The sequence below is a fragment of the Tursiops truncatus genome, chromosome 9, assembly GCF_011762595.2.
Source record: "Tursiops truncatus isolate mTurTru1 chromosome 9, mTurTru1.mat.Y, whole genome shotgun sequence".
Classification (NCBI taxonomy): domain Eukaryota; kingdom Metazoa; phylum Chordata; class Mammalia; order Artiodactyla; family Delphinidae; genus Tursiops; species Tursiops truncatus.
In genome coordinates, this window is record NC_047042.1 from 104300334 (window position 1) to 104314364 (window position 14031).

Genomic DNA, 14031 nt, shown 5'->3' on the forward strand with positions numbered 1-14031 from the left:
AATCTTTCCAGACCTCAGCCTCTCCTAGAAGATCTGTTTCCAAATCTCAGGAGCTATTTTTGAGGAACGTGTTGCACAGAAACCAGAGAACGAGCATGGAGTTGCTGCTTTTGGAAACCACATGTTGGAAAATTTAAGATGTATGAGCAAAACACGCTACACATTCAGGTCTCCCAGAAACACGTTCAGACCCAGAGTAGAAAGGGATCCGGAAGGTTTGACTGAGTTTGCAGAACAGCTTGTTGGCCCTGGCCCTGATCCCCTGACACTGAACACACAGACGAAAAGCAGGTCCCGGAAACGCTCGAGGCGGACAGGTCCCTTTGCTCTCATCACCCCAAAAGTGAGCAAGTTTTCCTTGGGTTCTCACAAGGCTGCCTTGACGAGCATGGCGTGACTTAAAGTACGGGGAGCCCGGGCCTGTCTGGGGGCTGCGGAGGCAGGAAGGCCCCGGGCCTCGTCTTCAGCAGCCGGGCTTCTACCTGACAATACACCCCCTTGCAAAACCGATCAGAATTGGGAAAGTTTCGAGTGAATTCTGCCTGTGGACGTTGGTACCGCCAGCTACTTCTGCAAAGGCAAAACCTGAAAGGTTCCAGTTGTCAGGCTCGACTGGGTCATCACAGAAAGAACTGTTCTTTCATAGCATCTCAGGGCACCTTCCATGTTTGAAGCAGGACAGATTTTGCTTATTGGAAATCTGCACACAGAAGTATTTTGACCTGAGAATCTAAACATAAAGCCAGGCCAGGGCACCGTAAGACGCACGGCTGACTGAAGTGGGAAGGGCTATGGTGGAAACTGGTGGTGGGTCGAGTATACCCCAGGAGTTCACCGTTTTCCACCTCAACTGGGAAACGCTTCTGTGCCAAGTGCTACACCCAGCAGGGGAGATTCACCTAGAAGGGCCCCTGAATCAAAGGCAAGGAGAACAGCCGACGTGGGACCTGCCCTCTCTTTGACAGCCCGGCTCTCCTTGCTCTCAGGCGCGAGGACGGGGGCCTCTGGGCTCCCAGGTGCGTCAGCCCGAGTCGGGGTGAGGGGACCGTGGCCGTCGTCTCCCGAAGAGTCTGGAGCTAGCGGGCTGGGCCCCGGGCGGCTCTCTGCAGGGCGCCTCCCGACCGCTTCCTCTCCTCTCCTCTGGGTCCGCTTCCAAAGGCCCCCAGGTACCCAGGGAGCCTGCGGGCATTGGGAGACAAACCATCAAAAGAGGCCTCGCCGGCAATTCCGCGGGAGGCTGTGCCCTCGCGTGGGGAAGGGGAGTGGCTGCTGCTCTGGGAGGATCAAAGCCTCAGAGACACGGACTCAACATTCAAAGAGACTCGGGGAGAGAAAGGCGGGGACGCCGTCTAATCATCCAACAGCTTGTTTCTGCGCAGTGTTACCCAGTCCCCGTGCACAGAAGTAGGACAGCGACGTGACAGAACACAGAATGTGCTGGTAGCCTCGCCTCACAAGCCCGCCGGATGCCCTTGGGGAGCACGCGTGTGTAAATACACACTCACGTGTGCGGGCAACATACGTGTCACGTGACATGCCGATTGGGGGAAAACAGGAATAAAAGTAAAGAAATTGGCTTTTCAGACCAGGAAATACAGACTTAATCCAAATACATTATGTTGCTCTATGTAGAGGACAAAAATAACATTTACTAAAACAAAGGGGAAAAGTTTGGCAGCGGAATTCCATTAAAACATGACCTTTAAAGATGGATTTCAGTTCTTCTACAAGTTAGCATACCCAAATCTTTCAAGTTTGAGCAAATTAAACTTTGATAGATTACCTGGTGAAATTGATACCTTGTTAAGTGTTAAAATAAGAGTTTATTAAGAAAGATGTGATTTTCCAATAGGTAAAGCAAACAAAAATATCACACACTTACGCGTGTAAACTAACTAAGAACCTTTAACATGCTGACTCTGTCTATGAGATAGCCCTATTTTAAGGGAGAAGAGAAAAAAAAAATGTTTAAACGTGTTTGCATTCGAAGCTAATAATGCAAACTACTCACTGTTTGGAAACAATTTATGAAAAGCCCACTGATTTTTCAGGAACCCTCCACGAGTCCGCTGGAACCTCAAACCCCAAACCACGGATTACGTGCATGCAGGGGCATGGCACGGACCACCGGGGACCGCAGGGGATGGATACTGGAAGACGCAGACCAGAGCTTCCTGAAGGGCCAACCACACGAGGGCCTTCCCACTAGAAGAATCTGGCAACGACACTACTGCTGTGCAGTTTAATTAGGACACGTGGCCTCTCTGGCTCTCTGGGAAGAAGGAATCACACACCCAGTCCCTCCTCCAGACCACCAGCCCCTCCCCTCCCCTCCCCTCTCTCCCAAGGCCTGTGCCCTGCATCCTTCCTGCATGGGAACACTCAGGTCTTTCGTTTAAAGGGTGACCTCATATGCCAGTATCGCTAAAACCTATGACACTGCCACCTACCATTCCACCTTTCCTAGGCCATTCACTTACTTCTATACTTACACAATACTCTTTTTCTCCTTCAGAAACTTTATAAAATGAACTGAATATTTCCATCATGTCCCCATGAAATAAAGCACAATATTAAATTGTTCAATTTTCCTTGTAACTCCATGATGAGAATTACACTGAGGTTATCCATAACCTCACCTGTATTGTAGAATCAGCAAAGTGCAGAAGTTCAATGATTTGAAAACGAAGTGTGGAAGCAACAAGATACTGTCCTAAAATTACTGTTTTGTGCTTGAAATACTTTAAAAAACTTTTCAGACAGGTTTTTACACTTGAAGGGGGTCTCCATGGCAGTTACAGAAAAACCTAAGAAAGTATGGATACATGAATGAACGAATACCTGCTTCGTTCACAAATGTACAATCCTCTACGCGTAACTACACTCTTACAAGTCCTTAATCCATGACTCAGCTAAATGGAGAGCTAAAAATCATGGCACCCTTATCCCCGAGTGTGTTCTGCTAAAAACAAATCAGAACAACACAACAGCCTAGTGCCAGCATGTTCTCACCGGTAAACAGGCCACTTTGAGGGGGCAAACCTCCACATTTAATCAAAGTAGTTCCCACAAGGGTGCCCTGTAGTAATTTCAAAACTAAGCCCACCAGAAAATCTTTACAATAATTTCATTTCCAAATTTTCCTAGATCCTATTTTTAAAGGAAAAGTTTTTTTCTGTGTTCTCCCCCCTACCTTTTTTTTATTATTATTATTAATCTGGATTGAAGAAAAGCACACATTTCATTTATTGTCTGGATTACAGATTCTTATTAAACAAACCAGAGCTCATTATAAAATCAATATCAACTTAACCACCATGCCCCCAGGAGAACCACATAAAGGTCACTCCAAGAAATTCAAACAATTTTCCTGCTGGAAGGGCATGATTTTAATTACAGATACTATTAATTAGAGCTGTCACTGGGAAGCTTTTTTTTCTGTTAATTATCACAAACTCAGTCCTAAGTGTGCATTTGCAACCTGCACTTTTGTCAGAATTAGTCACTTCTGCATGCAAGTCCAACCTTTCCATTCTATCAATATTTTATATTCAAATTTCAAAGCATATCAAAGGATGCCGTGCTTTCTACAAACCTCCGCCCGTACGATCTGCCATCTCTCACACACCTAACAGAACTAGTGTGATAATTTATTTATGTCCCGCACAGGCTTGGCCCAGAAGAGACCCAAACGCCTACACTGGTTCTGCTCAATAGAATTTCTGGATACATTCTTACTAGTTTGTGTGACATTTTTCCCCAAGCTGCTTCTTCAAATGTGCTTTTTCTTTTGCTTTGAAGCAAAGCTAGCCCCTGAAATGCCATCTCCCACACATTTGAAGTTGCTGTTTCTTTATAAGAAAAGATCGTACTGACCAGGCTTCTGACCCCCTCCAGAAAACCAGAGGTTTTCTTCATTCAACAACACCACCGAGAGTTTTGAAGTAGGGAAAATAGCACTTTCTGGTCTCTCTTAAGCAGAGCGATTTTATCAGTTCATCCCAGCACCTTATGTGAGACAGGGTCAGGGCGGCTCTCAGACAAGCTCCTGGGGGGGGGGGGGCGGTGTTCTAGACAGAGCTTGAGCCGCTCCCCAGCAGTGCAACTGTGATGACAGAATGATAACATTTACAGCCGTGACTGTAAAGCAGGATGCAGTATTTACACGACATATTCCATGTCACGGTCATGTGACTTCAGAAAGCAAAGACTCTACTCCAATGGGAGAAACGCTTTACAAAATGTATCTATTGAACTTCAGGAAACGATGATTAAGTAAATTACCTTCCCAAACGGGAAAATATACTTGGAGTTGCGTTATATTTTATGTTAGAAGAAATCAAGTGCCCTGACTGGTATATATTCTGGGCTTGCGTGAAGATGTGTTTTCATTACGAACATTATTAAATCTGGAGTGCGTGCTACGGAACTCCCAAACATTCTGTGAATTTTTTTTTATGTCCAGTTTCGTCTGAACCTCCTCCCCTCAGTCTCATTGGTTCCAATTTTTTTCCAGGTGTGTCTGGACCGTTTCTGCATCACCAGTGCATGGCTCCACCACTGCTCTCCTGAAGACATCCTTGGTTTACTTTCCATCTATCGGCCTTAGATGCCACTTTATCCAAATAACAGCGAAGGTGGCAACAGATCAGGTCAGAGGATCTTTTCACATGAGATCCTGAGGAAGCCGATGATTTAAGAGACACCTTCATACATCTACACAACCAATTTATCTTGCAACTCCGGCATTTTTTATTAATAGTGGCCAAACTAAGGAAGATAACAGATAATACATAATTCATGTATTATACTTTTTCCACGTTTCTAATTAGCAGCCCGCTTTCACAGCTAACATGAGACCATCCCAGAACAGCATAAGATTAATTTAGAGCAGGAAAACTAGGGTTTCAAGGTATTTACGTGAATGCTAATGAGAAGTTTCAAATCGTCATCACACAAGAACCCAAACTATGAATAAATGAACAACTGCTGGGAATGGGGGAGGGGCCAAAGACGACTTACACAATCCGTCCATTCCAGTGGTGAATGGAACTGAAACAGCACTTAGAAAAGTCTCTTTTTACCTGGTAGGCGTTGGTGGCATCAGGGTCCGGGTCGCCCCCAGGTCCCGAGAGCTTCTCCTTCAGCCTGTACTGAGAGCTGTGTCGTAGGCAGTAGATGACGCCGGACGCCAGCAGGACCGCCACGATGGCGACGACGGAGACCAGAGTGAGCACGATGAACTTGGTCGAGTCCTCTCGTTCTGCCTGGTGAGGCAGAAGCTTGGGTTTGCTTTTCTGCAGAATAGGAGAGGGGGCAGGTTACTACCCGGTGAATCATGAGTCCTGAAAACCAGCCCTTCCAAACGCAACCTAAAACGTAAAGCTCTGGGCTGGCACTGAGACAACAGGAGGGCATCCAGGAAAGCAGCCCTCGGACCGGAAGCTACAGTCATTTCAACACAGCGCGCCGCAGACGGCAATGTTTTCACAAGGAACGTCATTACAGGCGTCACTTTTGTTTCCTTAACGGCCGCCGTTTTTCAAACTTAAAGGTATAAAGTATTCGTCAGCTAATTCACTGCCTTAAGTAAAATAAAGCCTTCGTCCCTTCTCAAGAGGTACGCGGGGAGCGGATGCCTCACAAACGGTGGGGCTGGGGTGGATAGACCGGATGGGGGTGCCTAGCTCCTGCTGTGCGTAAGGGTACCAGCAGAAGTCCAACCACTGAGCCTGCTTCTGTGAAGCGTCAGGCTAATATTCTTGCACATATTGCAGGGAGTTGCCATCCCGGAAGCCCCTCCGCTCGCCTTCCAAGGCACGTCCCCTCGTCCCCTCGTCCAGACCTCGGACCTGGGCCGCGTCTACACCCCGCACAGACCCCGCACTTCGCACCTCGGCACTTTTCCTTGAAAGGAGCTGCGAGACAGGGGCGCACTATGGTCCAGGAGTTCACTTCTCGGCGGGTGAAAGGTAAGGGAGCCCAGGTCCGTCGGCTTCTCCTGCTTCGCGGGGCGGGATGGGGGTGGGTAAGAACATCCTTTCGGCGCGTTGCACGAGTCTCCATGCACACAAAGTTGCACAGTGCGCGCCCTCATTAGCTTCATTATAAGGAATATCAGCAACAATTAAAACGCCAGGGGACGATGGAGACTCGGCCAGCACACCCTTCCGCAATTACTCGGGGAATGAATAGAAATGCACGCCCCCGCCCCAGTCCTGGTTGCTACAAGATGAGAACAATTAGCAAACTCCTTTCCACCACCTAATTTCGCGTGGTAACAAAATGGATTTTTCCCCATGAATGCCTGGCCGGCCTATTCATTATCTCTCTTCTATTAGTAATTTTCTGCTCCGTATTCAGCCTCCCAACTCTTCATTTCCTCCTGTCTCCGAGTGTACACAGGGCCTCTTATGTCAGGCCGGGCCATTTTTATCTTGTAATCATAAAGGCCACCAAAGCAATTATCGCCGGTCCTGACTGGAAAAGCTGGTCATTAATTAGCCTCCTTTTGCCTTCGGTGCCGCGGATTAGCTGGTGCCGGGACTGGGTTAATGGAAACGCGGGTGAAATGAGAAAAGACGCCGGATTTTCTTGCCTGGATGCGAGGCTCCGAGGAGGACAGCAGGTCCGCCAGCGGCGGGAGGGACGGAGGCGCGGGGACGCTAGGGGGAGACGCGGACGGGGGGGGGTCGGGGGAGGGAGCCGGGACGCCCGGGCGGTGGGGCGAGCGGGGCGCGGGGGCCCCCCGGCCAGTGCGGCCGGTGCGCGCGGCCCTCGGCCTGGAGGGAGAGGCGGGCGGAAGACCCCTCCCCATCCTCTCTCACCCCTCCCCTCGCCCCTCCCTCCCCGGCCCAGAAAGAAGTCACCCGGAGGGCTGCCGGCTGCCAGCCCCGCAGGCCCCGCTTTCCCCCGGCACCGTGTCCCCGCCCCGCGCGGCGACAGGCCGAACCGCAGAAATAAACCGGAGGGACCCGGCCGCGGTGCCGGAGACGCGGGCGGACTGGGAGGGGGCCCGACACCCACGTGCCCGGCTCCTCGGCCCCCGCGCGGTGCCGCTGGTTCACGCCCGTCCTCCCGCGGCCGGTTCAAGAAGAGCGCGCCCCTCTCTAAGCCCTCCGGCCCGGGACGCTCCCCTGAGAGGCCGGCGAGGCTCCGGCCGCCCGGGTTCCCACCCCGCCGATGCGCCCCTCCCCCCACTAGCGCTCCTCCGCTCCCGGGAGAGGCCGGCTCCGAGCCTCCGCAGACGAGCGGGGACAACAAAGGAGGGCGCGCGGCCGGCGGAGGGGGCGTCCCGCTAGACCCCACTCGGCGCCCCCAGCCGTCACTGCATCCCCCACTCCGCCCCGGCGCAGGCGACCGGCGGCCCCCGCCCCGCCCCCCCCAGGGGAGCCAGTCCAGGCGTCGGGGGGACCCCGCGCGCCCACGTGGCTGACCGCGCCCGGGTACGGGGACTTCCCGAACCCTTCTGCCCCGCGACGTGAAGCGCACACGCGCGCGGTGACCAGCCTGGCTCCGAGGGGACGCGCAGCGCCTCGGTGGGTGGCCACCACCTCAGTGCGCAGCCGACGGGCGGTCGCCAGCGCGCGGAGGACTGAGGACCTGAACAGGGTCCGGCCCAGGCGCGGGGTCTCGCTGGGTAAGAGGCACAAGCGTAGCCCGGTTGTCGCTCGGTTCCAGGTGGGAGGCCGTGAACGCGCAGAGGCCCTCTAAGGAGGCCGGCAGCGGCGCCTGCACTTTACCCTGGCCCGGGTCTGGGGCGGCAGGAGAGACCCCGGCGGGGCGCTCCCCCGGGAGGGAGGCCGGGCAGCCCTAAGTGTCGCCGCCCGGCCGGCTCGGCCCTTTTTGCCGGAAACCGACGGTCACCGTGACCCGTAGGCTGCGCTCTCGGCCGGGGAAGCGGAAAGGGGCCTGCCCGGCCTCCCCTCACGCAGCGCTTGGAGTTTACTCAGAGGTCAAAGAAAAATGTCAAGGCGAGTGACTGCCCGGGTCCCTCCTCCCTGGGCCCCGCTCTGTCTCCGGCCAGCTGCGCAGCCCCCGCTGGGTCCCAGGTGCTCCCGGGGAAGAGGACGGGACTCCACGTCCACTGAGTCCCACTTTCTACGGTCCCGTCCAGCTCCCCGCCGCCTGGGCCGGAGCTGCCCCGCAGGGAAGGGGTGGCAGTGGTCCTCTCGCATCCAGGAGAGGGGTCTGGTGAGGCTGGGGAGGGCGAGCACCGGGTCAAGGAGGGGCCTGGACGGCGGGCGTGGTCGGGGAGGAGGGATCTGACCAGGAGAGGAAGGAAGCCTGTTGGGGACAGAGAGGGATGCGCCGGTTTGGGCCACTGTGACGCTGCGGCCGCAGGATCTTAGGGCCCGGCTGGGAATCCTGCCTCTCGCTGGCCCCTGGGCACCTCGGTTGGAGCCCGAAAAGTCGCTCTTCCTTGGGGCGCCCTCAATGACTCCAATGTCCTACCTAGTGCTGTCGGGAGGGTCACGCGGGGAGGAAAAACGCTTGGCTGCAAGTCAGGACTGAGGAATCCCGGAAGAAATAAAAATTTACACTTTTTTTAAAAAATTAAAGAGCGTGAACTCCGTCCTCGGCACAGTGATTGAGTTTAAATAACTATGATTATTGTATAGCCTTTCTTTATTGTAGAGTTAAAAAACATCTTAAGGGACCCCTGCTAACCAGGAGATTTAAGAGAAAGCAACGGGTGCCTTTGCTTAAAAGTGAGTCTGACCCTCTGTCCTGCCCAGGAGTGACCTGGGTCCCTGCTCCCCCAGGCCGAGGGGCTGTAACTACAGGTGCTTTCCTGCAGTCTTGTCCTGGCGCTGAGCCCTGCCGAGAGCCCTCCACTAATTAGAGGCATCTTGTCAGTCTTGACTTGAAATTGAAAGAAAATAATGTTTAAATATTTATGACTTTGACATTTACAGTCAGGCCGCCTCCTTCTGTACAGTGGCAGCTCCCACCCCCCGGAAAGTTCGGAGCAGGGGAGGGGTGAGGGGGAAGGTGGAGGAAGCAGCCGTCCCAAGCAGCCTGGTCACACAGGGAGCACGGGGTGTCTGTGTACCCCAGGGTGCAGGCGACACATATACAAGCACTTAATACTAAGTTGCAGAAGCAGGAAAAGTATGATTTTTTTATAAGAATCAGGAAGAGTAAGTCAACTTTATATCAGGTTAGAGGCACCGAGAGTAAACTGAAGCACATTGCATATTTCTTCCACTCAACCATCTCCACCTGCAGCTCCTTGAACTTAGAATATAAAATATTGCAAAAGCTGTGATTTGAAATGCATATGTGACCACAGAGGCAATCAGTGGAATTGCTCTTAGAATCTGCAGACATTGTCCTGACCTATTTAAACTATTTTGATCTGTGCTTATAAGTGAAGGTGCCTGGGGCTTCCTTTATCTTCTTTGCCATTTATGGCAAAATGCCTTCAAAACTTTTTTTTAAGCTGTCCACGTGGTAAGCCTAAAATAAAAGAAGAAAGAGGAAAAAAGAACATTGTATACCCGAACTTGATCGTGAGGCAGCCACACCAATATATAACTTCATGGTAAAAAATATTTGTTGACGGGTAGAAAAATGTAGCATTTTCCCAAGGCTGTGCTACGCAACCAGTTAGCAAGAGCAATTCATTATCGAAATCACTGACTTCAATTTTAAAACGCACTTGTACCCAAAAACTTATGGGCACAGGCATGCAGCAATTTCATTGATACTAAACTTCTAATATTGTGGATGTTTTCATTTGCATCATTTCTAAAGAATCTGATTTGCAAACCCAGCCGTATCCCGTGTTCCTCTGCACTTTTATGTTCCTATAATTGTAAAGATCTTTTTCTCTGTAAAATTTAGAAATTAATTTCAGAGACTAATGAATGGTTAAAAACAAGTCTGTCTTTGGTTTCCCAGATGAACCATCTTAGAATTATTTGGAAATTTCACGCTAAGTTTACTAAGATATATTTACTAAGATATAGTAACTATCACTTTAAAGCCGATCAAAAATTTTAACAGCTTTCAAGCCACAGGAATGACCAAACTTAAAAATATTGGGGGGGTGTCTTAAAATATTTTAAAAGTATTTTTTAAAGCTGTTAACTGAACTATTTTTAATTTGGAACTGGCCACAGAATTCTAATAAATGAGAGAAGTCAGGCGGAAATAATCATGTATTAATTCTCTGCATTACAAAATCTTTTCAGAAGCTATTATCAGAGCAAGAGGCATTGCGGTCTGAATTCAGGGTGGGAGGAATCCTTTGTGCAGCTGAAGGCTATTGTTCGTTTGTGCAGATGAAATTGTACTTGCAAATCTGCCATTCAAGTAGCCAAAAAAAAAAAAAAAGCTTATATGGGCAAAAGAAAACAATCTCCAAGAAACAATTATTCTTAAATATAAACCTCAATGAAAATAAAGTGGGGATACGCTGTTTTAAAATCGTCTATTTATGAGGTATTGTTCAGGCATAGGCGTAAAAGTAAATACACAGAAGATTATAAATTGTCTGTTTGCATCTTTAAGCACTCCTAGAAGATCAGTTTGGGGGAAATACTCTGTTTTCAGGTGTCAGGGAAGATTTACGATATTTATGTTGAAAGTGGGAAAAACACCCCCGTGTGAACTAATTTTTAGCAGAGCTTGATAAGCAGCAAATTGTCTCGGGGGAAACAGAGGGCGACCCTCCGAGAAGGGACCGACGTGGCCCGACCGGGGAGAAAGCCGGCCCGGCCACCTCTCAGGCTCCGTCGGCATGTTTATCGCATCCAAACTCAAACCCGACCAATAAGCTTGAAGCGCGGCCGGGGGCCCGCGCTGCAGAAGCGTACAGTCGGCCCGCGGCCTGCCCAGGCCCGGGCGCGCGCCCCCGGGGTCAGGCGTCCCCTGGGTCACCCGTGCTCTGGAAGGAGTTTTCCCTCCGCAAGAATCAAGCCCTTTTCAGCACTGGGGTTTCTGCTTCTCTCCTTCGCGGAGGCTTAGAAGTCGCCTCTGGGAGGCTCGCCTGGCGTCGCGGGTCAGGACCCTGCCGCGGCGCCGCCCAGAGCGCGGGTCCCGGGGGCGCACGGCCGTTTTCGGCCCCTCCCCCTCGACAGGCCCCGGCTTTCTCACTTCTCGTTCCCAGTCCCTCCCGCCTTTCTCCTGTAGGCGATCCGCATCGAGGTGGGAAAGATCGGACCGCAGCGCCGGACACAAAGGGTCGAGGGTTCCTGGGAGCCGCGGTATTCACAGCGCGGAGGGGTCCCCAGGCGGCCCCAGCCCGCTTCCCGCGGGGACAGTGCGGGGGGCCCAGCCCCTCCCGCCACAAAGCGCGCCGGCCGCGGGGCATGGATCAGTGTGCCCAACGACGCCCGCCCACCCCGGGCCCCGCGGAGCCGCACAGGTCCCCTGCCTCACCTCGCCGCCCGTCTCGGGAGCCAAGCGGGGTGTGCTTAGCTGCGTGCGGGCGGCCCCTCCGAGGCTGATAAAGAGAGGGGAGCTTCCGTGTCCCTCCTGCACGCAAACCTTCACCGCCTCGCACTTTCGTTCGCATTCATCCAGAGAAGGCCGGTTTGCCGAAGACCACTGGGCCCCGCAGCGCCCTTGACCCCAGGCGGGGAGGCTCCCCGGTGCCGACCAGGGGCCGCTGTCTGCGGACTTAGCGGGGCCACCGGACCCCAGAGCAGGAGGACGCGGGGGCAGGGGCCGGGGGCCGGGCCGGGGAGCTGGGCGGTTGGCGGGGGCACCGTGCCCGCTGCGGCCGATGGCTCCTGGCCACCCTCCGGCTGTGCGTTTGGGGGTGCAGTAGGCACTGGTGACTGTGACAGACACCCCCAGCCGTCCAGCGTGGAGCGACCTCTGAGCACTGATGACACAACAGGGCGGGAGTCCGGCTCCGGCTCCACAGGATCTCTTCTGCTGAGGTTTCAACCCCTAGTTCGGGGTCTGCCCGACGGCCCCGACCGAGACCGAGGCTTCTGTAAAACCCCGAGGCAAGTCCCACTTCAGAACCACACAGGCAGTCAATAAATAAAGTCCCTCCTTCAAACAGCTCCGCGTCAGAAGTTTCTCTGGCAAGCGCGCGGCCGCCCCACCGGGGAGGGCGCCGAGACAGCGCCGGTTCCTTTTGGGGGAGGGGAGGTGGCCGCTCGGAGGCGTTCTCCACCGGACCGGGGAGATCAGAGAACCCTGCACTCCCACACACGGCCCCACCTGCCCCTGGCACTCTCCTCCCTGGGTGCCCATCCAGCGTCCTCTAACTGGAACGCCTCGACAGCACAGAGGCGCGCTCCGACCCCGATAAGAAGGGCGAAGAGCGCCCCAAAACGGGCTGCGAGGAAAATGCTCCCACGTTGGTTCCCTTCCACGCCGGCTGCTCATCCCGTCCTTCATCTTTTCCCACAACTCTCCCCATCTGCGACCCCCGCCCCCGCCCCCGCCCTCTTAATGGTCCGAACCGCCCGGAGTGGCTGGCGATGCGGAGTCCGAGAGGCAGTGGCCCCAGCCCAGCCCGTCTTCGCGGGGAGCTCTGGGGTGGGACTGCCACCGACCGGGTCACCACGGGATGTCCACCCCTGTCCCACTTGGGGAATGACCTCAGACGCAGACCTCCCCGGCCAAACAGAGCACTTGACAGGCAGCCTGCTGCGAGTCAGTTAGCCCCAGGACTGGGCTCTCCGACGCCCAGGTCGCCCATCCGAGCCCCTCACCCCGCCCCCGCCCCCGCCCCCCGCCCCGCGCGCACCCTCCACCCTTACCAGGCTCCGGTTCCTCGCCGCGCCACCTACATGCCTTGGCGATGCCCTCGGTGGGTCTCTCCCGCTCCCTCCGGCCCCCAACCCGGCCCCTGTCCCTTCTACGGCCCCACCAGTGCCCACGCCCCGGCCCCGCGCCCCTGGTTACCTGCAGCGGGGCGGGCACCGGGCGCCCAAGCCGGAGGAGAGGAGGACGTGTGCCCGGCCGAACGGCCTCGGGGCGCGGCGGCCGCGGGCAGCGGCGGCGCCATCACCGCCGTCAGCCTTTTTCCCTGGGCCGGAGCCACAGACGAGCGGGGCCATCCTGCTTCTGACCACAAACTTCTCCGGCAGCCGGCGGAGACAAAGGTGCCGCGCGCCGCAGCTCCACGGGCCGTGGCGGCGGCCGCACCAGCTCGGAGCCCGCAGCTCTGCTCCGCCGCTCGGCCGGGCTCTGTGCGCTCCGCCGGGGCCCGGCCCCAGGGCAAGGCGCTCGGGTCAGGGCGCGGAGAGGGTGGGCGCGGGGCCGGGCGCGGGACGGTCCCCGCAGGGCCACCGGTCGCGCGCGCAGCTCCATCCTGCGCGGCCGCCGCGCCCCGCCTTATATCCGGCCCGGCGCGCACGCGGCCGGCGGCGGCGCGGCTCGCGGCCCAGCCACCGGTTGCTATAGCGATGTCCCCCCCCCGCACACACACAGGTTGCTGACAGCAATTGGCTAAGGGGCCGCGGCTCTCCAAACACCCTCTCCCGCCCGAGACTATGAATGGACATCGGCTTTGTCAGTCATTTGTACAGCGCGGCAGCCCGGGCCTTCGCCTTTTCTTTCTTTTCAGCCTTTCTCCCTTTCATCGTTCGAGTCGCACTTCAGACTGGGCAAGTTCAGGGTAGCACCCGGGGGAGAGGGGACACGGCAAGAAATGTCAACCTGCACGGCCCTGCTGTGACCTCTGCTATGGGAGGGGTGGCGTCGAAACTCTTTGCAAGAGAAAAACTCAGGATACATCCTTCTTCCGAGTTAGTTTTGACACTTTTGCCCTGGGGGCCTTTTGCTCCCTTTCCAAATTGAAGCTGGCCAATGACGCCGGGCAAATCGCGAGTAAACGCCCCCGCCCCCCGCCCCTTATAGGAATCCCGCTCGAGTGTTTAGGTCTCGAAGGCGCCTACAAAGCGCCTTGCCGGACGCAGGAACTACTGAGAACTTTGCCGCCATTTGGTCCAGGCGAAATGCGGGCCGCCAGCCCAAAACGTCGGGACGGGATGGCGGGGAAAGGAAGGAATCGAGCTGCGTCCTCGCTTCCCCAGGTCAAAGGCCCGGCCTGGCCCACTG

General features: G+C 54.9%; 1 protein-coding gene across 4 annotated transcripts in view; it reads right to left on the minus strand.

Moving 5' to 3' along the window:
- PTPRN2 (protein tyrosine phosphatase receptor type N2) overlaps positions 1-14031 on the minus strand; it is a 689600-nt gene that overhangs the window by 105015 nt on the left and 570554 nt on the right. For all 4 annotated transcript variants that reach the window (XM_033863563.2, XM_033863561.2, XM_033863564.2 and 1 more), the window contains exon 13: positions 5085-5297. In XM_033863563.2, the coding sequence (XP_033719454.2) occupies positions 5085-5297 (213 nt within the window). The remainder of the gene's footprint in view (positions 1-5084; positions 5298-14031) is intronic.